Below are 25968 nucleotides of genomic sequence, written 5' to 3'. Positions count from 1 at the left end.
AACCAACCAGAGTCCAGACACAAGTGTTTGTCAATAACCAGAGTCCAGACACAAGTGTTTGTCAATAACCAACCAGAGTCCAGACACAAGTGTTTGTCAATAACCCAGAGTCCAGACACAAGTGTTTGTCAATAACCAACCAGAGTCCAGACACAAGTGTTTGTCAATAACCAACCAGAGTCCAGACACAAGTGTTTGTCAATAACCAACCAGAGTCCAGACACAAGTGTTTGTCAATAACCAGAGTCCAGACACAAGTGTTTGTCAATAACCAACCAGAGTCCAGACTAGGGATGTTCATCAATTATCGAAAATCGATAATCGATCGTTAAGGATTGGAATCGATCCTGTGGCATTTGGATCGATTTTTTAATTATTAAAAAAAAAAAAAAAAAATGATTTTTATTTTTTTTTATTTTTTTTGGACTAGGTTTGGGTGGAATTCGTTCCTCCTCGCCCCCACTCCATTGCACAGCCGACTAATGTGAGGTGGAGCTTCATATAGTCTCTAGTTTTCTGGCTGGGCACGGGCCTTTGTGCCAACAAAACTGTTTTAAACATGGGAAATTCACACCGGCAAGCGCCGGGGACAGCAGTGTTGGAGAGGAGACACATTGAAATAAAGAGTTCATTGAGGAGAACACGTTGTCTTTCGTATTTTCTGCCATAGGTATTCATTTTGTAAAAAAAAAAAAAAAAAAAAAAAATTGAAAATATTGAAAATTTTCTAAGTATTAATAAAATCGATGATCGATAATTGATCGTTAATTTTCACCGATTATCGATTTTGGAAAATTTTCAAAATGAACATCCCTAGTCCAGACACAAGTGTTTGTCAATAACCAGAGTCCAGACACAAGTGTTTGTCAATAACCAACCAGAGTCCAGACACAAGTGTTTGTCAATAACCAGAGTCCAGACACAAGTGTTTGTCAATAACCAGAGTCCAGACACAAGTGTTTGTCAATAACCAGAGTCCAGACACAAGTGTTTGTCAATAACCAGAGTCCAGACACAAGTGTTTGTCAATAACCAACCAGAGTCCAGACACAAGTGTTTGTCAATAACCCAGAGTCCAGACACAAGTGTTTGTCAATAACCCAGAGTCCAGACACAAGTGTTTGTCAATAACCAACCAGAGTCCAGACACAAGTGTTTGTCAATAACCCAGAGTCCAGACACAAGTGTTTGTCAATAACCAACCAGAGTCCAGACACAAGTGTTTGTCAATAACCCAGAGTCCAGACACAAGTGTTTGTCAATAACCAACCAGAGTCCAGACACAAGTGTTTGTCAATAACCAACCAGAGTCCAGACACAAGTGTTTGTCAATAACCAACCAGAGTCCAGACACAAGTGTTTGTCAATAACCAGAGTCCAGACACAAGTGTTTGTCAATAACCAACCAGAGTCCAGACACAAGTGTTTGTCAATAACCAGAGTCCAGACACAAGTGTTTGTCAATAACCAACCAGAGTCCAGACACAAGTGTTTGTCAATAACCCAGAGTCCAGACACAAGTGTTTGTCAATAACCAACCAGAGTCCAGACACAAGTGTTTGTCAATAACCAACCAGAGTCCAGACACAAGTGTTTGTCAATAACCAACCAGAGTCCAGACACAAGTGTTTGTCAATAACCAGAGTCCAGACACAAGTGTTTGTCAATAACCAACCAGAGTCCAGACTAGGGATGTTCATCAATTATCGAAAATCGATAATCGATCGTTAAGGATTGGAATCGATCCTGTGGCATTTGGATCGATTTTTTAATTATTAAAAAAAAAAAAAAAAAATGATTTTTATTTTTTTTTATTTTTTTTGGACTAGGTTTGGGTGGAATTCGTTCCTCCTCGCCCCCACTCCATTGCACAGCCGACTAATGTGAGGTGGAGCTTCATATAGTCTCTAGTTTTCTGGCTGGGCACGGGCCTTTGTGCCAACAAAACTGTTTTAAACATGGGAAATTCACACCGGCAAGCGCCGGGGACAGCAGTGTTGGAGAGGAGACACATTGAAATAAAGAGTTCATTGAGGAGAACACGTTGTCTTTCGTATTTTCTGCCATAGGTATTCATTTTGTAAAAAAAAAAAAAAAAAAAAAAAATTGAAAATATTGAAAATTTTCTAAGTATTAATAAAATCGATGATCGATAATTGATCGTTAATTTTCACCGATTATCGATTTTGGAAAATTTTCAAAATGAACATCCCTAGTCCAGACACAAGTGTTTGTCAATAACCAGAGTCCAGACACAAGTGTTTGTCAATAACCAACCAGAGTCCAGACACAAGTGTTTGTCAATAACCCAGAGTCCAGACACAAGTGTTTGTCAATAACCAACCAGAGTCCAGACACAAGTGTTTGTCAATAACCAACCAGAGTCCAGACACAAGTGTTTGTCAATAACCCAGAGTCCAGACACAAGTGTTTGTCAATAACCAACCAGAGTCCAGACACAAGTGTTTGTCAATAACCAGAGTCCAGACACAAGTGTTTGTCAATAACCAACCAGAGTCCAGACACAAGTGTTTGTCAATAACCAGAGTCCAGACACAAGTGTTTGTCAATAACCAACCAGAGTCCAGACACAAGTGTTTGTCAATAACCAACCAGAGTCCAGACACAAGTGTTTGTCAATAACCAGAGTCCAGACACAAGTGTTTGTCAATAACCAACCAGAGTCCAGACACAAGTGTTTGTCAATAACCAGAGTCCAGACACAAGTGTTTGTCAATAACCCAGAGTCCAGACACAAGTGTTTGTCAATAACCAACCAGAGTCCAGACACAAGTGTTTGTCAATAACCCAGAGTCCAGACACAAGTGTTAGTCAATAACCAACCAGAGTCCAGACACAAGTGTTTGTCAATAACCCAGAGTCCAGACACAAGTGTTTGTCAATAACCAACCAGAGTCCAGACACAAGTCTTTGTCAATAACCAGAGTCCAGACACAAGTGTTTGTCAATAACCCGGTGAAAAACCATCCTGATCACATGACCTCACATTCTTTTTATAGATGGGTCACTGCAGGCTCCGCCAATTCTAACGAATGGTAGCAGGAAGTCTCCCAAATGGTCACGTGGTCACCTCTCCACTGAAGTGTTGTGAGAGGACTGTGCCTGGTGACGCAAGGTCAGTGCTGACCTAGGGGCACTTTACACGAGGACGGTTTCCTATGGAAACGAGGAATTATTGTATCGTTAGTGCCTCCCGTTAAGACGGCGACGGCGAATTCGCGCTTAGGAAACGACACATTTTAAAACCACCTTCCAGAGTGAAATTATTGGTGACGCTCCCCGCTGAGCGCTCCATGTAATCACTTTGGAACGGCACATTTCAGAAACTCTGACGTGCCTGCACAGGCGACACACGCGATGCCGTGCGCGAGTTGGCAACCAAATACAACGTCAGTATGAATGAAGTTTGGCAACACTCAGAATTAAGCTACACTGCGGCCAACTTCAGTTACATGTTCATAGCGTTACTGCTGCGGGAGTCCGGGGAACATAGGGATGACCCCACTGCTGCGAGGAGCCGATGGCTGTACCCGGTCGGCATTTAACGTTAGTTACAAAAGCAGTCGACAGTGTTTTCTCACTGCCAGTAGCAGTAGGGTGACAGATCACAGTCAGCGCTCCCGGTCCTCGCTGCTCGTTAAAGATTTCCAATAGGCGTTATTCTGATAAACTGGTCACATATATGTTACATTCTCACCCGACAAATATTAAACCTTTAACAGTTTTGGGGTTTTTTTAGCTTGAAAAAAGCTTTTTGGCAAGTCTAAATGACTGCGGAAAGTGTACTCTACTTCCGCGTTTAAAGCGAAATTACATCATGCAGTAAGCGTCCTTGTATGGGCAAAGAATAAGGTGATCACACTGCCACCTAGCGACCTGGCATGTACATTACGGCGTTTTAAAAATTCAACAGCGCTCATGTAAACAGGGAGAAGGTGTGAAGGAAAAGGTGTGAAGGAAACGCTATTGTGTCGTTTCTTTCAGAAACTGTCCTCGTGTAAAGGGCCCCCTAGTCTCGCTGGCCAGCCTCTGGTCCCCTGCCGCCACAGTAAAAACAACAACGCTAAGTAGCTAGCAAGCTAACGGCAGAAACCTACACGCTAGCTCGTTGCTACACGCTGAAAATGGCAAGTTAGATTGTTGGAAACTATATTCCAAGGGCACTGCCGCTAAGCGCCGCCCATCACAATTCCACAATGGAGACCTGCGCCACCAGACTCCTCTCACGGAAGGGAGGGGAGGCTGGCCAGCGAGACTAGTGCTGCTGACCTAGCAAGCTAACTTACAATTTAGAGTTAACACTAAGATATTCCATTAAAAACATATTTTTTCTATGCACAGATTTAGCTACTACATCAATGAACTTCAGCTTTAGCTAATCGCTCCCTGCTAACATGAGTTCCTGTTGCCAAATCTCGCGAGAGTGTGTTGCTGAGACAGAGACAGGTCTTGAACAAGTTAAATTTTCTCCTGATCTGTCTGTCTGAAAAATGACATTTTAGTGTCAGAATATTCAGAAGATATGTGGCTTCGGAGAATGGTCCGAATATTTACTTTAATGAATATGGGGCCGAATAATCTGAGATCACATTGACTTTTCCCATTGACTCCAATAGACTGACCTGCTGAAAATCTCAGTGGCTGTGTCTGTGGAAAGCCATGGGCAAAACACAGCCATAAGTGTAGTTATTGCAGAAATAGACTCAATAACAACAATTAACCAAGGACAAGAGTATGCACCAGCGGGGTTTCTCAGGGGAAAATGTCTTTGCTGTTCTTCTGACTGGATTTGGATTGGATTTGGCGACATCGAATGGCTGAAGGAGTTGTCTGTCAAGTCAAGTACACCCGCTCGACTGAAATCGCTGTGCATGCCTGGGACTCCAAACTGATATGTAGCGCGAAACCGAATGTGAGGTCGCGTGATCAGGATGGTTTTTACCAGGTCAAATGCCATATAACCAAATCAATGACAAACTGCAACTTAATATCAACTTAACTGCTGATGCAAACCCATTAAACTAAGGGGATAGAAGCATGCCTCCATGCAGAACATCTTACCTCTTTGAGTAATGGATTGTGCTCTGGAATTAAGTCTTTTTGCAGGCTTTGGATTGAAGCTGTGGCTGCAGAGTTGGCCGAACTCTTCAAAGATTGGAGGGCATTGATGAGATGGCTGAGGGGCACTACCATCTGTGAAGAACATAAAACATGTGGGACAAAGAAAATAATGTATCAGGGAGTGAGGAAAGAATGTATGTATGTGACACTCCACTACACCTAACGCTATTCCAGTTTCCTGGAGTGTAGCAGTATTTCCCAGACAGTGGAGCAGGGCACTCGGTCATCATCAGCAAAGCAAAGCCCCATCTCTCAGACAGTCTTTCCCCACACTCTCTCTGACACACAGCAGCGTGTCACACATAAATCAAGTGTCTCTCTGCGGGTCATGCAAACTAAACTCTGTCATAACACCCCTTCATTACCTTGATCGGCATCACGGAGCAAGTTTGCTAGCTCGTTGCTGCTGGTCGGCCTACTCAGATAACGTGACGTAAGCATGGGCTATCCAACGTTAGCATTAACAATGTTGCCATTTACTGTAAGGTTAAATGAAAGCGAACCAGGACACACACTTGGCACACACGAGATTAGCGTGTTTTCCTAGGTAACGTTAGCGTTGACCAAGTAACGTTGGTTAACTTTATGCCAGATAGACCGCTAACGTCAGTGTCAGTATTAGCTAACGTTAGCCAAAAGCTTACCTGCTGCTGAAACGATGTCGAAAGTGAAAACATTATTCCAGAGTAATGAAAATGAGCAAGAAATATTGAGGGGTGATATATGAGGACAGGCCCTCTGTATAATTGAATAATATGCCCTCCTAGAGCACTGTCCTTTTGTTTTCCTTGTTACAACTTTCAGCAGCTAAAACACCAAATGGATTCTTCAGCGGTCACCACCAAGCCTACAAAGTGACGTCACATTAAATGAGAATCACTACCGGGTAGATCAGATTCGCCCAATACCGCCTGATTGAAAATACATTTTGCATAGTTAATAACATCGATACGCGGCACTTTTGCTGTATTTGATTACTTTCATAATTCACTTTTAGAGCTAACATTTACTTCATTGCACTGCACTCCAAGTGTATCCGTGTTTAGTTTTTTTGCACAGGCAGGCAGTTACTTGTGCGACAAAACAGACATCATAGGACCCCGCGACTAGAGCAGCGCAATTTCAAATTTCAAAACAAACCTCGCTGTGTTGTTTGATCGTTAGGCGTGTTTACTTCTTCGGGATAGCTAGCCCAACCCGACCGACCCGTCATTTCAAACCAGTAACGTTAACATGGATGCGAACGAAAAGCACGCAATGCCATCCTATTCCTGTTCAAACGATAAATCAATCGATACTCCCAAGCCGCCGTCAATCCACGATTTCGACAAAGTGAAGTGGATCAGTCGAGGATCTTTTGGCAAGGTGTGGCTTGCACGGAAAAAAAGCAATTCACGACTGTATGCCATCAAGGTGAGTCGGTTTATTCTTTCGCAACATCCTTGGACCAATTTACTGAAGCTCTAGCTAAAATATCTGGAATTGTGTTTTTGTTTCAGGAGATGAATAAAGCAGACATGGTTGACAAAAACATGATGGGGCAAATGAAGGCAGAGAGAGATGCGCTGGCTTTGAGCAAAAGCCCCTTTGTGGTTCACCTGTTCTACTCCCTTCAGTCTGACACTAAAATCTATCTGGTAACACTCTTTTCAAATGACACTTAGCCTGCCTAAAACAAATTAAAAGTACTGGGTTATTATCTATGTGGCGTGGTGTAAATGGTTCACATTCTGTTGCTCACAGGTGATGGAATACCTTATTGGCGGAGATGTGAAGTCTCTCCTTCACATCTATGGATATTTCGACCAGGATATGGCTGTGAAATTTATTTCAGAAGTTGCACTGGCTTTAGACTACCTCCACCGCCATGGTATCATCCACAGGTACTTTGACACTGAATTCAAAATACTTGGGTGTTAATGTGTAACCTAAAGTACGGCAATATGGTTCAAATCAATATCATGATACTTGAAGAGATTATTTTTATGATGGTGTTGATATATATCACATTAAAGTGATTCATTAGGTGTGATGTCAATCAAAACTGATACTTTCAAATCATATTCCATACTTTTTTTTTTATACCTGGCCTGCTCATTTGGTCCGAGTTTTTGGTTGTTATCATTGGTTTAGAGTGGCAGCAGAATTGTGTGTCATGAATAATGATATACCCCAAATCACCATAGCATATATGATTCCTCTGAAAAACAAACAATAATATTGAATTATCGCCCAGCCCCAGATTTGTTAATAGTTTGGTGTCATCAATGCAAAATCCGTGATTGATCTGATTCTTTTTAGGGACTTGAAGCCTGACAACATGCTTGTATCCAACGAAGGACACATCAAGCTGACAGACTTTGGCCTTTCCAAAGTCAAGCTTGATAGAGGTACTTTATTTATATAGCACCTTTTATAAGACACAAGTGCTTCACAAAAGTTAAAAACATAAAATATTACATAAAAACAAAATGACATATGGAACCAACCTAATAGTAGTGTTGTTATTCTGTTATCTCTGTGTTTTGTATGTCAGAACTGAGTCTTGTAGATATCCTCACAACCCCGTCCCTGGCAAAACCCTCAAAAGATTACTTCCGCACCCCTGGCCAAATCATCTCCTTAATCAGCTCCCTTGGATTCGTGAGTAAATGCATCTCATTTTGCACGGTGAAACATCCAATCTTCATGCTTCATATTTTGTATTGCATAATGATGCTTTATGTTTTTCTTCTTCTTCTTAAATCACACAGAACACACCTGGTGTTCAAGGCAAGCGCCACAGCAGTGCGTCCGCTGTGTGCAGTCCCATGTCCTGTGGCAAAATAGAGCAAAAGGAAAACTACATAGGACATAACCTCCCGGTTCACTACTCTGGGATACTGGGTACGTCACATTAGATCTCCCACAGCTTGTCTCTCCTTGTCTCACCGCCGCTGCTGGCCGTTTGGGTGCCCTAAGCATAACTGCTTTGTGGCTTTCAGTCCTTTTTCCTCAGCAAAGTAAATGTATCCTAGAACGGTGGTTCTCAACCTGTGGGCTTCCTCCCTCTCATCCTTTCATATGGTGGTATTTTGTGAGGTGGTACTTGGTGTAAAAAGGTTTAGAACCACTGTCCTAGAAAAATCAAGTGCTGCAGTGTGATACAGCACATATCATGTAAGATGGCTCAGACTGCAACAATATTTAGCCTACATGTCAGTAACACACAATAACGTAAGTGTAACCCAGGTTTTTTTCTGTTACTACAATTTACAGATATCCCCTAAACGCCTCACAGCATCTGCCATTTAGCACGCTCCCTAAACACCTCATGCAGGCTACTGCTACTGATAGTGTTTTTAATGCTCTCAACCTCAACTCTGTACATCACAGCCAATTACCCGCTGTGCATTCAACTTAGACTATGTTGTGCTCGCAGGAGCTGGTTTGGTTATGAAATATGATTATTAATAATTATGAATTATTAATATTCATAAATTTATTAGATTTGACAGAAAATATTGTATTCTCTGTAAGATTCGGGGCACCACTGTAGTTAAGGCTACAGACCTGTCTAAAAGTCAAGTTATGACTTGTTTAGACACCAAACCAAATTGTCATATCAGTCTCATAATGATATAGTGTACATTGTACAGTTAATTGAAGGTCAAAGTTCGTAAGCTTCTGTCACAGATTTCCACAGATAAAATACCTCATGAATAATAACCAAGATTCATAGCATTATGTAATAAAAAGATTTAATAAATCACAATATCAATTGACATTAACACAATGATTAAAATATCAGTTCATCACATTTACTTTTATGACTAATACTCTACCACATCTATAGCTAATACCTAATGTGAACAAACATTATCAATTGTGTGTGTGTGTGTGTGTGTGTGTGTGTGTGTGTGCTTTAAGTCTGCCTGGCTGGCAGGCCTGGGTGTGTGGGTATGTGAGTATGTGGGTGTTAATTAGCACTTGTGTGTGTGTGGGTGTGTGTGTATTTGTGTGTGTGTGTGCGTGTGTGTGTGTGCGTCAGGGGAAGAGAAGGAGGGAGAGAGGGAGGAGTGGCTCGTTCTGGCTGTCTCTGTGATGTAATCACAGGACTGGCTGAGAGGCGGGCTGATCGTGTGTAGACCGCCTCCTTTTCAAAATGGCGGTTTTGCCAAAGTTGAGGAAGGATTGACCTAGTCAGACAGAGGTGGCTGGGGGGGCGGCCTGGAACCGCCTCCTTTCCAAAATGGCGGTTCTGCCGAATTTAGGAAGGGATCACTCTGGCTTAGCCCTCCCGGTTGACCGGGCTCAGCTGGGAAGCCGAGGGAGTGGGAGGGGGAGAGAGGGAGAGGAGAGTGGCCCACTGGTGGCCGCTACGTTCTTCTGAACTTAGCGCTCACCTTCAGGCGTCTATATCATTCAACAGTATGCAAACATTGTACATCAACATACAGGATACTGTAATCAACACATATGATAATGCATTTTAACCCCTAACTCTGCCCAGAACCATTAAACCATAAACTCTCACGTGGGTCTCGCTCCGAGAGGGAGAGCGAGTAGGGAGAGTTGCTCTGCACGCGCCTCTGGGGTTGCCGTGGAGCGGATGGCGATGGCCTGCAGCGCGGTTCACCCTGGCCTGGGGAAGCGGGCAGCGGACGTCTGCTGGGGGTGCAGATGATGCAGGGGGTTGACGTGCAGTCTCTCTGCTCGTTGAGTCGAGGGTGCTGCGGCTGTGTGGATGCCCGCCACGGTGTGTCTTTCTGCAGCCGTTGGTTTGCCCTGCTGCGGTGTGGCTTTCTTCTTCTTCTCCTGCACGTGCGGTGCGCGGGGAGGGTCGTCAGTCAGGCGTTCTTGCCTGGAAGCTTGGTCAACAGCTGGCGTTATGCCAGGCTGTGGCACGTCTGGAAGCTTGATCTACAGCTGGCGTTGTGCCAGGCTGTGGCAAGTCTGGAAGCGTAAGGAGGTTTTTCCCTGCGACTTATAACGCTAAACCGACTTAAATTAAACTGAGATTAAGTAGAGCTATCTCAGTTACGCATGCTCTGTCTGGTGGGACTTAAGGCCTTTCGTAGGCGATTTCTACCTCTGGTGTTGCTGTCTGGTTGAGGCCTGGTTCCTTCTGAGGCCCTGGTCAGGCCTTTGTTGCAGGCCGCAGGGGGTGCAGCGAGCGGGGGAGGGGAGCTGGCTTCCTGGCTCCTCCAGACCCTTCCGCTGCGCACAAAAGCTTAGTTGAGACTCTTACTGTAGACTGCAAGTTAAAACTGCTTTCCCAACAGTTTTGTCTCACTGTATGGGGAAGTCACAAAGGGTTCTCATTGGCTTGTCATGTGTCTTTGGTGAAGGCTCTGGCCAATGATAGCGCTCTGTGAGCTGGACTGTGCCCATTCTGTAAGGTGAAGCAAGGAAAAGGGGGGTTTTATGGCTTGATTACCCTTAGGGATAAAACAATGGCCGGAATCCTTTGAGGCTCGGCCCCCCGCTGTGCTGGTATCTGTCAGGGTGTGACCCAGCCATTTGGTCCTCTCTGTCTTCACCCCGAATGTGAGGCCATATCTAAACACAGGCAATACACTCAAATGTCCCACATTCAAACATATAAGTAATACAGTACAGTCCATAATGTGTCAATCACAACATCCCCCCTCCTCGTCTGTGGACTGCTGTCGACCTGCGGTCCGCGGGCGAGGATGAAGGGCTGTACAGTCAGTTTGTGGTAACTTTTGGTCACCATGTCCATCTGCTCTGTGGGATCAAAGTGTCATATTCTGTCTAGGCAGTTCATAGTTCATCATCGGTTCAGGCTTGGTTCTGGGCAGACTCCTAACCATACCTAGACTCATTACCATATAGATAATACAACCTTAAGGTCACATACACAACATCATTTCAAAATCAACAGGGTAAACCAGGGAAGGGCAGGAGGAGGGAAGGAGAGAGAGAGAGGGTGACAGGGTGTGATTTTGAATGTGTGCTGCATTCCAGCAGTGTTTGTGCATGTGTCTATGTAGCTATGTGCCAAGCTTTGTCCTATTTTGATGTGGACTGCCTGCCGTAAAGGTGTTATGTTTCACAGCACAGCGTTGACAATGCCTCTAGCCTACATAGAGATAAGGGTGAGAGCCGAGGGACAGGTGACTGTCAGGGGTGACAGGGTGGCTGCGTCCAGTCACCCGCCCTTCACCGAGTTTGATGTCATCTCCTGGGAGGGCCTCTGGTGGCTTGAATGCCCACCCTGCCCGTCAGGCGTCTCGCGCCCGTTCGGATGTCTAATTGGGTGGAGGGCCTAGTGTGCTGAGGAGACTCACGCCGTTCGCGCCCTGTGGCGCGACTGTGATGTCTCTTTGGGCAGCAGCTACCCCCCTTGGCTCTGTCCGCCAGAACCAGGTGGTCTGGCCTGCGTGGTGAGCGTGTGTGTGGTACCGTCTCTGGGTCCACACACACGCGGTTGGTGGGTTGAAACTGGCCATTTCTGCTTTTTGCTTCGGTTTCCACCTCCCACGCTATTGAGGCGGTTTTGAGAACCGTGCGCATGCTTTGGTCATACCAACGCGCGTCTAGGGCTACGGATGGGCGCACCGAATCATGCAGACCATCTAGGTAAAGTTCCTTGAGACGTGGCACGTCTCCTTGATCCGGGCCATTTCTACCTTGATTATAAATTCTTTTCAAACGTCTGAAGTAATCCCTAGGATGTTCCTGGTAATTCTGTTTGACGTGTAAGGCCGCGTTCCTCCCCGCCGCTGACGACTGGGTAAGGATGTACTCTTCGCCCAAGGCTTCGCGAAGCTTGTCAAAGTCATCTCTGATATGGGAAGGTTGCGTTTGGATAAACGCACGCACGTGCTTTGAGCTCGTTCTCCATATCAGTTGAGCTTTCTCTCGCGGCGAGGCGTGTGGCAGAGCCTGCGAACCACGTTCGACTTCGTTGAGATAATCTGTCAAGTGTACCTCGTGACTGGCGGGATCGAACAAGTCAATGTCGTTTGCGATTGACTTCAGTAAGTGATAGCGTGACTCTGCTTCTCGGAGAGAGAGTCCTGAATCACTCTGTTTTGGCAGTAGAGGCTGCAAGAAGGAGTGGCCGTTTGCCCGATTGGGCACCAAAGAGCGACTAATGTCATCATGCCCGGGGTCCCCCCTTTCGGGGGGAGGGGTGGAAGAGCTGACTTCCTGTTTCCTTGGTGGACAGGAGCTAGAAAATGAGTGAGGCTGGATAGCCTCTTGTGAGAAAGACCTAGCAGGATCCTCTCTGAATGACAGGTTAGCATAACTGGGCAGTTGGTCTGTGTCCAGCTGTGAATGCTGTTTGTTTCCCCTGCTCATCATAGTCACGCTCTCTGTTTGGGAAGCGGAGTGGATCTGCCGGAACTTAGTGACTGGATCTGACTCATCAGCGCACCCGCTGGTGGCCTGAGCAAATGACGGTTTATAACGCACAGGGCGGTAGTCGATCGACTCGCCCCGGGCGTGATAAATGGAAAGCCGGTAAGACACACGTTCCTCCCTGCAGGGGGTTGCAGTGTGGATCGTTTTGTCATAACCGGAAATGGCGCTGTCAAGTCGTTTGACTGTCAGCGGTTTGTGCTCTGAGGTGGAAGTCAGAGCTGGATGAAAGCGTGAATAACGTCTGATTCTACCCGTAGGTTGCTCGGATGAATGACTGACTGGTATGTCAAAAGCATGGAAGTCGAGCTCGGAATCGGATGACGACTGCTGGGCTGAATAGCCTGAATCAGTTTGCTCGTTGTGAGAGCGGTCTCCCCCCTTTCGCGGTGTGGTGTCGCGATGTCTAGCAGCGCGGCTGCTTGCCAGCGCGGGCGCTAAGTGGTGTGCGGGGGTCTGATTCGAGTCGGGGGTTGGTCTAGCCCTAGGGGGCGTGTCAGCCTCCGGTGCCGGCGGGGCTATGGCCCTTACGGCCTTCTGGTGCTCTTGCTGCTTGGCCGTTCTCGCGTTTAGCCGTGCGATCACTGCTCGGGTGGTTGGTGGAGCAGTGCGACCCGAGAGGGGGACCGTTCTGGGTCCGAGGGCCGCCGTGGATCCGGTCGGCATGCCCTTTTGGCTCTGTTGCAGCCGGGAAACTTCGGTACGCAGTCGGGCTAATTCTGTTTGGCAGACCTGGGCTTGTCGATGCAGACCCAGGTTGGCCTGCAGCGTAGCTTGACAGCTGTTGCGCAGTCTGCCTATCTGCGTCTGGTAGACAGTGGTCTGCCGCTGATGCGCAGCGTCCTGCACCTGGAATCTGCGATGTTGCAGAAAGAAAAGAATTCCCAATGGGATTAGCACTATGGCTAGTGTTAGCATAACAATGCCAAGTTCATCTGCTCCTCCTGTAGGCGGGCAGATGAGAGAGGCGGCTACCGCTTGCAAGTCGGTGGCGGCCGTCTTAAAGAAAGCTTCAACGCTGACCATCTTGTGGCAGCGCGGACTCATTGCGATGAGTCAAGCAGCTGTTTTACTGCTGTCAATTTTAAGCAAAAGGTGTGTGCACTCACCGTGTTGCTATGGCATCAATGCCGTCAATGCCCACAGTTACTAATCCTAATTAAAGAATGGCCCAAATGTGACAGTCTCTCTGTGAGTTAGCTGCCAATTGCATGCAGTTAGTTTGACATCTGTCAGCTGTCACTCGGCTGGTGTCTGCTGTCAGTGTCATCAGGTGCAGGTGTCTGCCTGTCTTTCGCATGCAAATTCACTGTGACTGGTGGTCACAGGGCTTTGTTTACACTTTGTCTCTGGCTGTTGAGAGCCAGGGTGAATGTTTTTGAATGCTAATGTGAGGGGGGGCAGCCTGACTTCCTCCCCCCTTTGCCGGTGTGGCTTTCAAATTAGCATCAAAGGTTCCACTTTAAAATGCGCAGCACTGTTTGTTTCTGTTAAAGATCACTCTCTGATAGATGGAACATTGCTATCTCTCATAATTTTAGGTTGAAGGCACAGTGGGAAACAGTTTGTTAACTGTGGTTTCTAACATAAAAATGGAATCAAGGATTTTAAACTGAGCTGTTGTCTTTGGGACTGTTTTGCTCATAAATATTCAATACAAATCCTAACTTGTGTTAAGATTATGGGAAGATTCCATATTTTATGATTAGAGTTCCTTTAGTGTCTTCTGACGCATGTGATTTGCTTGGCAAAGCGCTATAGAAAACCTGATTTTGGAAAAATTTGAAAAATTTTGATTTTTCAAAAATTTATGAATTTTTATTATTCATGCATATCATATCTGTGGAAATACTGATATTAGAAGCCTCACACGGGGCACCATTTATGTTGTGCTCGCAGGAGCTGGTTTGGTTATGAAATATGATTATTAATAATTATGAATTATTAATATTCATAAATTTATTAGATTTGACAGAAAATATTGTATTCTCTGTAAGATTCGGGGCACCACTGTAGTTAAGGCTACAGACCTGTCTAAAAGTCAAGTTATGACTTGTTTAGACACCAAACCAAATTGTCATATCAGTCTCATAATGATATAGTGTACATTGTACAGTTAATTGAAGGTCAAAGTTCGTAAGCTTCTGTCACAGATTTCCACAGATAAAATACCTCATGAATAATAACCAAGATTCATAGCATTATGTAATAAAAAGATTTAATAAATCACAATATCAATTGACATTAACACAATGATTAAAATATCAGTTCATCACATTTACTTTTATGACTAATACTCTACCACATCTATAGCTAATACCTAATGTGAACAAACATTATCAATTGTGTGTGTGTGTGTGTGTGTGTGTGTGTGTGTGTGTGCTTTAAGTCTGCCTGGCTGGCAGGCCTGGGTGTGTGGGTATGTGAGTATGTGGGTGTTAATTAGCACTTGTGTGTGTGTGGGTGTGTGTGTATTTGTGTGTGTGTGTGCGTGTGTGTGTGTGCGTCAGGGGAAGAGAAGGAGGGAGAGAGGGAGGAGTGGCTCGTTCTGGCTGTCTCTGTGATGTAATCACAGGACTGGCTGAGAGGCGGGCTGATCGTGTGTAGACCGCCTCCTTTTCAAAATGGCGGTTTTGCCAAAGTTGAGGAAGGATTGACCTAGTCAGACAGAGGTGGCTGGGGGGGCGGCCTGGAACCGCCTCCTTTCCAAAATGGCGGTTCTGCCGAATTTAGGAAGGGATCACTCTGGCTTAGCCCTCCCGGTTGACCGGGCTCAGCTGGGAAGCCGAGGGAGTGGGAGGGGGAGAGAGGGAGAGGAGAGTGGCCCACTGGTGGCCGCTACGTTCTTCTGAACTTAGCGCTCACCTTCAGGCGTCTATATCATTCAACAGTATGCAAACATTGTACATCAACATACAGGATACTGTAATCAACACATATGATAATGCATTTTAACCCCTAACTCTGCCCAGAACCATTAAACCATAAACTCTCACGTGGGTCTCGCTCCGAGAGGGAGAGCGAGTAGGGAGAGTTGCTCTGCACGCGCCTCTGGGGTTGCCGTGGAGCGGATGGCGATGGCCTGCAGCGCGGTTCACCCTGGCCTGGGGAAGCGGGCAGCGGACGTCTGCTGGGGGTGCAGATGATGCAGGGGGTTGACGTGCAGTCTCTCTGCTCGTTGAGTCGAGGGTGCTGCGGCTGTGTGGATGCCCGCCACGGTGTGTCTTTCTGCAGCCGTTGGTTTGCCCTGCTGCGGTGTGGCTTTCTTCTTCTTCTCCTGCACGTGCGGTGCGCGGGGAGGGTCGTCAGTCAGGCGTTCTTGCCTGGAAGCTTGGTCAACAGCTGGCGTTATGCCAGGCTGTGGCACGTCTGGAAGCTTGATCTACAGCTGGCGTTGTGCCAGGCTGTGGCAAGTCTGGAAGCGTAAGGAGGTTTTTCCCTGCGACTTATAACGCTAAACCGACTTAAATTAAACTGAGATTAAGTAGAGCTATCTCAGTTACGCATGCTCTGTCTGGTGGGACTTAAGGCCTTTCGTAGGCGATTTCTACCTCTGGTGTTGCTGTCTGGTTGAGGCCTGGTTCCTTCTGAGGCCCTGGTCAGGCCTTTGTTGCAGGCCGCAGGGGGTGCAGCGAGCGGGGGAGGGGAGCTGGCTTCCTGGCTCCTCCAGACCCTTCCGCTGCGCACGAAAGCTTAGTTGAGACTCTTACTGTAGACTGCAAGTTAAAACTGCTTTCCCAACAGTTTTGTCTCACTGTATGGGGAAGTCACAAAGGGTTCTCATTGGCTTGTCATGTGTCTTTGGTGAAGGCTCTGGCCAATGATAGCGCTCTGTGAGCTGGACTGTGCCCATTCTGTAAGGTGAAGCAAGGAAAAGGGGGGTTTTATGGCTTGATTACCCTTAGGGATAAAACAATGGCCGGAATCCTTTGAGGCTCGGCCCCCCGCTGTGCTGGTATCTGTCAGGGTGTGACCCAGCCATTTGGTCCTCTCTGTCTTCACCCCGAATGTGAGGCCATATCTAAACACAGGCAATACACTCAAATGTCCCACATTCAAACATATAAGTAATACAGTACAGTCCATAATGTGTCAATCACAACAACTAGTTTCTCCCTCTCAGTTTAATTACTAATTAGCTGTTAATGTTTACATAAGTTACACATATATTTGCGGGGGTGGGAGGAGAAATCTTGTGCTACTGTTGATGTCCAGTGAGATGACTGAGGGAAACGTGAGTTTTGTTTATTTGCTGCGTCGCATGTACTGTAATGTTAGTTTTAAATGAGGAAATCCACAACTTTCTTTAGGGTATAGCGGCAGTTGAAAACAGGGTATGCCAAACTGGCCATGTGGATAGTTAATTCTAGACGGGGCATTAGGGCCACACTCCGGGGCTTCCACAGCACTGGCTGTTTGGGCGTGGTGTACTTCCTGCACTGGCTGTTTGGGCGTGGTGTACTTCCTGCCCTGGCATTGATGTCCCTTCCCGCATTTGGTGCCCTACACAAAGTGCATGATGCGCGTGTGCCTAGCGGCGGTGCTGCCTGCCTTGTCTTTCAGGTTTTTATCTGTTGTGGAATGACTGGTTATCAGGTTTGGCTATTGGAGGAGTAAGTTTTGGCTTGTTTGTTTTGTCCCCTCAGGACCCAACAATGGCACGTTTAGCTCGCATGTGTTCCCCAAGAATGTGACTCAAACGAATCTGACTCCCACGCTGCTGAAGACCAGAAAGCGGTTTGAGACGATGAGTGCATGCAGCACCTCCAACTCTGAAGCGGGAGTCAGTCCGCTGTGGGAGTGTGAGGAGGTCAGTGTCTGCTAGAGAATGACCTTTGACCTTTGTAAACCTGTATCCTCATTGCAAAACAAGAAGCCATGTTGTGATTAAAGCTTTCATTTGTTTACTTCTTTAGAAAGAAAATGAACATATTGGTGAAAGGAAGTGGAGAGGGCAATCGGTGTCGTCTGAAACAAAGCAAGGACCGGTCAGGGACTGTCCACCCGCAGCTTCAGTGCCGGACAGGGACTGTCCACCCGCAGCTTCGGGCAACTTTGAGTTCCCTGCTACGGTCAGCAGAGAACATTCAGACGCCATTCCAAAGCCTAATCCAGGCAGTCCTGCAGGAAGGAGACCTCACGTTGGCAAAGTGCAGCCGCTCTTCAAACCTCAAGATGATTTACGTGCACCATTATCGGACAGGAATCAATGTGCAATGGCCTTATCCGTGAAGAGGACATTTTCACAAGTGGAAATAAGCCCAGAGACGCTGGGGATCCAAGCCAAGAAGTGCAATGCAGAGTACAACAGATGCTATGAGATTCCGCAAGAGGACGCAAGGTTTCACACTGGCATGACCGGAGCGTTTTCCACCGTCAACCTGCAAGACTTCAGGCCGTCCACTGAGGGAAGTGAGTTAGTGGAAGTTCAGGTCCCAAAGCGCTCTTCTAGTCCTGTTGGTGTGTCCAAAAATCTTCTCTGTGAACTGGAGGAGCCAGTAGAGGTTGACTTTGCCGAGCATGGCGCCAGAGATCTGTCAAACTCAAGTTTCACGTCGCCGTTTGCCGACGACCATGAGATTTGCAGGAGCTTGAGCCTCGACTCTGACGGGTCTCTGTATGACACCTCCATCACCGTCGACAGGCAAGCGTCCCTGAAGCCAAGCCGCTGTTCCAAAAACAGGAATTCGATGTCATCTGAGGAACTGGAGGAAAACAAAGACTCTGCCTTTACCGATTCGCTGCACCAAACTCCCACTGTCACCAGCACTGAAACGCCCAAACTGGGTAATTTCGTCCGGAGAGGCGAATCTCAGAGCTCCTTTTTCCATGGCCAGTCGTCCTTGTTCCTCAAGCCAAAGAACGTCGTCGCTTTCCGCAGCTACTGTAGCTCCATCAACCGCTCCATCATGTCCTGTAACTCCCATCTCAGCATGGGATCTGTGGAGAACATGGATTTGTCCATGTCTGCTTCTCACCACACTGTACCTCCTGCTGCTGTGACACCATTGCAGAGAAGACACAGCTCAAATAGCTCTCTCTATCAGGTAGGCATTTAACAGATACATTTTAAATCTTATTCTTTTGTTTTCTCCTTATACAAACATTTGTCACAGTATGGGGAAGAAGGTTTTGTATTCTGTTGTCACATTGCTCATTCAAAGTAGTTGGTAGTAGATGCTGCTAGCTACTTAGCTCGCAGGTAATGGTACCCACTGGTTTCAATGAGGAATGCTAACATGCCTTGTTTTACTATAGAGTTAAACCAATATTGGAATTGGCTTTTATCAGTCAATATCATTTATCAGATATTTGTATGATGCAGACTCCTCCCTGACCCCAGCTACATAAAACAGTCTGTAAAACCTGCCATGAAATTTGCTTTTCTTTGCAGATTGTGTCCCCCCCCCCCCCGCCCCCCCAAAATAAAAAAAATAATATAATAATAATAATAATTGTTAAAGGCAATAATGTATCCCAGAATTTAATTAGTCTGGGTTTAAATTGAGAGTTTTAGCATCCCATGATGGTCTAAACACACACACACACACACTGGTTGAACCATATTCTATTATTATACTACTATTGTAATATAGTATGTGGTCGGTGGTATTTCATGTACTTTTTGATTGTGTTAATGTAATTTGTGTTACTGCCTTCTGTTTTGTTCCTCTTCACATCAGACACCTCAGCCCACGACAGCCACCAATACTCCTTTCAGGACTCCCAAGAGTGTCCGGAGAGGTGCGAGGCCTGTGGATGAGAGTGCACGCATTTTAGGAACCCCCGACTATCTGGCTCCAGAACTTCTCCTGGGGACACTACATGGTAAGAGAGGGAACTCAACAGAACTTAACATGGGGACACTACATGGTAAGAGAGGGAACTCAACAGAACTTCTCCTGGGGACACTACATGGTAAGAGAGGGAACTCAAAATGCCAACTTCCAACAACAACCGCAATGCTTTCGTTTCAAGAGATATACCGTACTAAACAAATCGTGTGTTTTGGTGCTGATGTTGGATGCTCAACATTGCAGCCTTTATGACAGGCATTCTCTTCAATTTTCAGGAAATTGTCAGTGTGGTAAGTTTACCAAAATATCGCTGTTTGCAAGCAAGCATGCATGTTCCCCCAGCCTTGCTAATGCCAGAGGAAATTAGCTGATTTTCCCAATTTCCCTGTTCCCGCTGTTTTCTGCCCTTTAGATGGGGTTGGTGAACAAACTCTATTGAGCCTGACCGAATGAAAATGGAGGGTATTTTTTGTGTGTGATTGTGGAGGTTGGAAAACGGGGTCCTTAACTCATTGAGTGCCAGCTACTTTTGGAGAACGGACGCTCCCAGTGCCAGAGTTTCAGAGCTTTTTTCAGTGATTTCTCGAGGCCCACAGAATATTGTGTGATATTACTATGTAAACACCGAACACGCAAAAAGAACGATGAGACTCTCTTCTATCATCAGCAAGAACAGGTTTATTGATTTAATTTTCCGTTCTTTAGTTATCAGCCGGAGAAGATAGCTTGATTTAACCAAAAACAGCCGTTTTTTTTCTAGAAGCTGAGATAATGAGCCTTTTGTGAAATTAAACATTTCAAGCACATCACTGACTCTGAAGCTAATTTTCTGATGTAGTCACACCTCAAAAATAATTTCCTTCAATAAAACAGTGAAGGCCAGGGAATTTTGTTTGGCAGAATAATATTTTTTAGCTGCAACCAGCAGCGCTGGCCCCTGCGTGCGCTTCTGGTTGCAGCTTCTTGCTGGTCTTGATTTGCTGCTGGTGGGCATCGGATATTCTGGCTTGCGTTTGCCAATCCTGTCCTGCTGTCTGGGTCTGTCTGGGTCAGTTCAGTGTTGTGTGCTGCTCTGCGTGCCCCCCCCCCCCCCCCCCCCCCCGCCTCAACTGCAAACCCCTCCTCCGTGGGAGTGTCTCTGGTGGCTTTCTGCTGCGTTTGCTGTGCACAGTGAAGGGTGCGCTACATCCAGCTTTTTTACAGCGTTCCGCGTGTGTTTGTCACCGGCTCCCATGCTTCCAGTTGAGAATAATAACAACTCCACGGCTAATCATGCGGATGGGCTGTCCCAACGGAGACGGAGGGGCTCAATTGTGGGAGCAGATTGGCTGCTGCAGGCACAGCTAACGTTATGCTTCATGCATATCGATGCATACGGATGCGATGCGATTTCCGTTTCCCCAACGACTTCTCTGTTTTTGCCTCAACTTTCTCTAATCTGGAGAGCACTGTCGCCACCTAATGTCTGTAAAATAGGTTATACACATCCAATAGCTACAATATTTGTACAGGAGATAAAGGAGGCTTTGATCCACATCCCACCGTCAAAAAACGTATTTGACGTCGATCAATGTCCTTGGCACTCTACGTCACTATTTACTTTGACGTCGATCAACGTCCTTGGCACTCAATGAGTTAATATCTACAAGATTGAACTAACAGCATTGCTAGGTGTATGGGAATCAGATGTGTTGAGGCTGATGCTGAAATGCTTTTAAAAGGACAAAATGGGGTTTCATTTCTGCTCTAAAAACGTGTAGATTTGGGGCTTAAATTCGACTGGTGTATTCAGTGATGTGTTGTGGCACTGAGGGTCCCCCCCCCCCCCTTCCCCACACACACACACACATTCAGCAACTGACATACTACATGGTAATCTAATTAGACATGTGGAACATACTATTCAATATTAATGTGCTTAGGGCAGTATTTCTTGTGAGTAGTACAAAGTCACTTTGTACCATGAGTGCGGTGATATGAATTCATTCAACAGTCAGTCTGTGACAAAGAAACTGCCAATATTTAGTCACCTCTGCTGTTGAGGATTTTAACTTGATAATGGGTAATTTTGATCATTATAAATCAATTATAAATAAAATATAAATAGCAGTTAGTGACAAGCAAAATTACTTCTTTAAAAGTACAATCTTGGACACAAATGATCATGGTTGAAATGCGTTGGATTTAATGGTTTAAAAAAATAATGAGAAATGAATTAAGATATCTGGGGCCGATATCAGTGGTTGACTGTTAATGAACTCATGGAAGTTTGCATCCTAAACAGTGTTAATGTGCTATCTGTAAAGTCTTGCTGTAAACCTAACAATCCCCTGATTGTCTTCAATCATTTGAACCCATAAATTGAATCATTCCATCTTGTATATTTAACTACAGTAACTTAGTCCCTGCTTTTGCCACCACAGTAGAATGAATGCACAGACTCTTAACAGGACTCAGTGGGGAATCTGATTGTTGAAGTCAGTGGTTGTATGAAGAAATGTGATGTTTGTTTCCTATCCCCCAACCAGACTTCATGGTGGACTGGTGGGCGCTAGGTGTGTGTCTTTTTGAGTTCCTCGCCGGTTTGCCGCCTTTCAATGACGAGACGCCTCAGCTGGTCTTCCAGAACATTCTCAAAAGAGGTGGGTGGCCATTTGCAGCGGCAACAGAACTCTGCCACAATAATGTGATGACTGTCAACTTTCCTAACTCCTGTCTATCAACCATGTTAGATATCCCCTGGCCTGAAGAAGAGGAGGAACTGTCTGACAATTCCAGGAATGCCATTGAGATTTTACTGAACATGGACATGACCCAACGGGCCGGCTTCAAGGGTGAGAACCACTTTTCAATATCATTTAGATTTCAGCCTGTTCAATATCAGCAGTGTCTGTCTGTTTCTGTTATGTAAATTAACGCTTTCCATGTGGGCTACTTTTTTGTTTCGTCCCCTTTGTTTTCTTACTCTGGCAAGAATCTGTGTCAATAACTATTCAAATAATTACTCCATGTATATTACAAAATAATTATATCAGTTTAATTGAAAGGGGTTAGTTACATCTTACTACTGTACTATAATAATGCAGCCCGGTTCTGCTCCACTGCGAGTAACATCACTGATGACATCACAATTCAAGTGTGATTCATCAGTGAGTCACTTGAACAATTGTGATGTCATCAGTGATGTCACATCAGAGATGACAAGAAATCAGCTCGAGCCAGAGAATCTCGGGTGAGCATGCGAAGATGAGCACGAGTTGGCATGAGTTTGGTCACACCCCTAAACAGTGCGACCCTGGCACATCCTCTCCGGAGTCTCCACCCTAGAAATCCGTGCACGATTTCTAGTTTCATTAAAATAATTATAGGCCAATTTCTAAACTCTCTGTTTTGGCGAAGGTGCTTGAGTTCCTGGTCAGTGAACAAGTAAAAGAATTCCTGGCTACCAACTCCATTCTGTCTACATATCAGTCAGGATTCCGCAAAAGCCATAGTACTATTACTGTTACCATGAAGGTTATAAATTATATAATTGATGCCCTAGATAATAAGCAGTGTTGTGTTTCTCTTTTTATAGATTTCTCTAAGGCCTTTGATACCGTTGACCATATTACTTTAATTGGCCGTCTTAAATCTATTGGTTTTTCTGAGCATGCAGTTGGGTGGATTGCAAACCATCTCACAGACAGAACCCAGACTATCCAGTTAGAGGGTGCTGCCTCTGAGGTATTGCATGTCCACAAGGGGGTGCCACAAGGTTCGGTTTTGGGTCCATTATTATTTACTATGTACATAAATTGTATTGGACAAAATATTCCAAATGCATCCTTTCATTTCTATGCTGATGACACTGTCATCTACTGCCTTGCACCTACTCCTGCCAGGGTGTTTGCCTATCTTCAGCTTGCATTTGACAGAGTACAAGAACAGCTTTGTAATCTGCAGCTGGTTCTAAATGCTGACAAAACCAAACTTATGTTCTTTACTACTTCAAATACAGTAAGATCAGCATTGAGTGATACAATTGTCACCAGAAATGGTCAAGAAATTGAGTTGGTATCTACTTTTAAATACCTTGGGTTTTTAATTGATGACCGCTTGTCTTTTAAGGCGCATATTCAGTATGTTTCAAAGAAGCTGAAAGTTTTATTTGATTTTACTTTAGAAACAAGTCTTGCTTTTCTTTTTTTGTGAAGAGAAAACTGGTGGAGTCTACCTTTCTACCTGTTCTTGACTATGGCGATGTGCTATATATGAATGCCACTGCTCAGTGTCTCCACATGCTGGACAGTGTGTATCATGGGGCTTTGAGGTTCATTACAAACTGTGGATCTCTTACTCATCATTGTGCATTGTATTCAAAAGTGAATTGGCCTGCTTTATGTACACGCCGCCTCAGTCATTGGTATGTCTTAATTTACAAAGCCATTCTCGGCAAAGTTCCTACCTACCTGTCGTCACTTTTAAGCTTCAAATGTGGGAATTAAAATCTTCGTTCTCAGGACACTACAATTTTCTGTTCCCAAAGTCCGAACTGAACTAGGGAAGAAAGCTTTTAGGTTCTCTGCACCCACCGCATGGAACAGTCTGCAGTCTGATCTTAAACTTAATAGCTTAGTAACCCTAAATGGTTTTAAGGCTATGGTACAATCTCTTGAGAACAGGCTCAATGTTTTTCAATTGTATGGTTTTATGTGCTTGATTGTTGAAACTTTGTGTTGCTGCTGTTCTTGGCCAGGTCTCCCTTGTAAAAGAGATATTTGATCTCAATGGGACAAATCTGGTTAAATAAAGGCTAAATAAAAAATTAATAAAAAATTGATAACAGTCAGAGTGTCTTGAAAAGTATTAAAAGTTGATAAATCAATTCAGGGAAAATTAAGGCCATTAAAAAGTATTAAAAATTCATAATCGCCATTTGAGAGGTATTACATTTTGCAGCTATTGTGCTGATTTTGTTAAATGAGCATAAATTATATCGTCTCATATCGATCGCAAACCCCTAAATTGAATCGATATTGAATTGTCGTGACAGACTTTGTGATATCAGCAAATGTATCGTTGTCCAAAGAATCTATATAATATCGTATTGTGATGAAACTTGTGATTTCCACCCCTATCGCTGATGTGACGAAAGTGGCGTTGAGGTCTTACAATATATTGAAAAGGTCTTCAAAGTTATTGAATTTAACTTCAGGATTCCTGCATGTACCCTGGATAATTTGTCTTAATCTCCACCAGAGCTGCGATGCCACCCTCTGTTTGAAGGCTTGGACTGGGACAACCTGCAGAACCAGCCGATGCGCTTCATACCCCAGCCGGAGGACGAGACCGACACCTCATATTTTGAGGCAAGAAACAATGCTCAGAACCTGGCTGCGTCTGACTTCAGTCTGTAGAGTCAAACAAACAAATACATATTTCCCTTTGGGAGAGCGTTTTTATTAAAGCAGCAGTCAGCAAATACTGGCAAGTGTCTGTTGACACGTGACTCACTTGCTTTCATTCTGAAAACCTTGTCTAGTCATCACTTCTGACATACATTACAGGGATGCAGACCCTGTTTTTATCTGTCCAGGGTTGTGACTTAAGATTTTCCCTGTTCAATTATCAGTGATGAGAGCCAGAAAACAGCCTGAGTGAAGGCTTTACCGGCTAGAAAGTGTTTTTTCCACCTCTCCTTCTTTAGTGAAATATCACTAAGTTGAATAGTTCCTGTATGTCTCTCTAATGAGGCTGTTCTCTAACAGTGAAACACTACTTGCTACCATTTAATTGCCTTTATGTTCCTTGTTGCTATGGTGTTATATTGATCAAACAAAATAGCTGTGTGTTAATGTAACTGGCAAGTATGTAATCTATGCCACACTTACTACCTTTCACCATTTGTGCTGCACTATTCATTGTGCAGTTGCGCTGCTGTCAGCAGACTGGGGGGGGAGGGCTCCCAATTTTTTTCTTTTAATGCTACAGTACTGCTGAAAAAAAGGTAATATATTCGTTAATGTATTTTATGTGTAAATCTTGTTTATAACATGCACTGACCCCTTTAAGAACAAAATGCGTACTTTGTGTTCTAACTGCACTGTTTTGCTGCCTTTATGTGATTTCTATTTGTTCTTATTGATGTTTGATATCCTGTTTTACACACTACTTTTTTTTTGTTAATGCTCCTTTTGCTGTGTGAAATTTTATCTTGCTCACTTCAAGAAAAAAAATAAAAGTTATGTTTGTAACATGATCATGTACTTGAATCATGTACTCTTTCTTACGCATTTATATCTATATAGATATATAGAGGCAAAGTGACCACCTAATACCTGATTCAGCACTGTACCAGAGATTTTCCCATAGACATTTCATAAAATGCTTAGTGTCACAATGTATAATACCCCAGTCTTGACAGCAGCACACAACACAGTTTGGATGGTAAAAGCCTTTTTATATAAAAGATGCAGCAGCAAAAAGGTTGCACTTCTGGGCAAAAAATCAAATGCATATCAGTCTAAAACCAGCAGTGAAGGTTTAAGATAAGTCCAGGATAAAAGTCTTTGCTGGAGGAGGGGGGGGGGGGCGTTGTCCAGTGAAGGCAGTACAGTCAGTGACTCAGTAGGCATGGGAAGGGCAATGTTCTTTAAGATAAGTCAATGATACCAGT

At 44.8% G+C, this 25968-nt stretch overlaps 2 protein-coding genes across 2 annotated transcripts in view; one reads left to right on the top strand and one right to left on the bottom strand.

The window, feature by feature from the left end:
- yme1l1a (YME1-like 1a) overlaps window positions 1-5966 on the bottom strand; it is a 29596-nt gene extending 23630 nt beyond the window's left edge. Inside the window, exons 1-2 of the mRNA XM_083650697.1 lie at window positions 5787-5966; window positions 5083-5214 (exon numbers count right to left, since the gene is read on the bottom strand). Of these exons, the coding sequence (XP_083506823.1) occupies window positions 5083-5214; window positions 5787-5819 (165 nt within the window). The 5' untranslated portion in view covers window positions 5820-5966. The remainder of the gene's footprint in view (window positions 1-5082; window positions 5215-5786) is intronic.
- A 433-nt stretch (window positions 5967-6399) lies between these two features.
- On the top strand, window positions 6400-25185 carry mastl (microtubule associated serine/threonine kinase-like; the record flags this gene model as incomplete). The annotated part of the gene is made up of 12 exons (XM_083631866.1): window positions 6400-6555; window positions 6642-6779; window positions 6886-7025; window positions 7444-7532; window positions 7679-7785; window positions 7896-8028; window positions 17160-17323; window positions 17430-18560; window positions 19197-19341; window positions 21839-21952; window positions 22043-22144; window positions 24552-25185. 12 exons carry the CDS (start codon window positions 6400-6402, stop codon window positions 24707-24709), a joined length of 2577 nt encoding a protein of 858 aa, XP_083487992.1. The 3' UTR covers window positions 24710-25185.
- Window positions 25186-25968: the final 783 nt, after the last annotated feature.

Source organism: Poromitra crassiceps (assembly GCF_964638095.1).
Source record: "Poromitra crassiceps genome assembly, chromosome: 2".
NCBI classification, from domain to species: domain Eukaryota; kingdom Metazoa; phylum Chordata; class Actinopteri; order Beryciformes; family Melamphaidae; genus Poromitra; species Poromitra crassiceps.
This window is presented reverse-complemented; position numbering and strand designations above follow the sequence as displayed.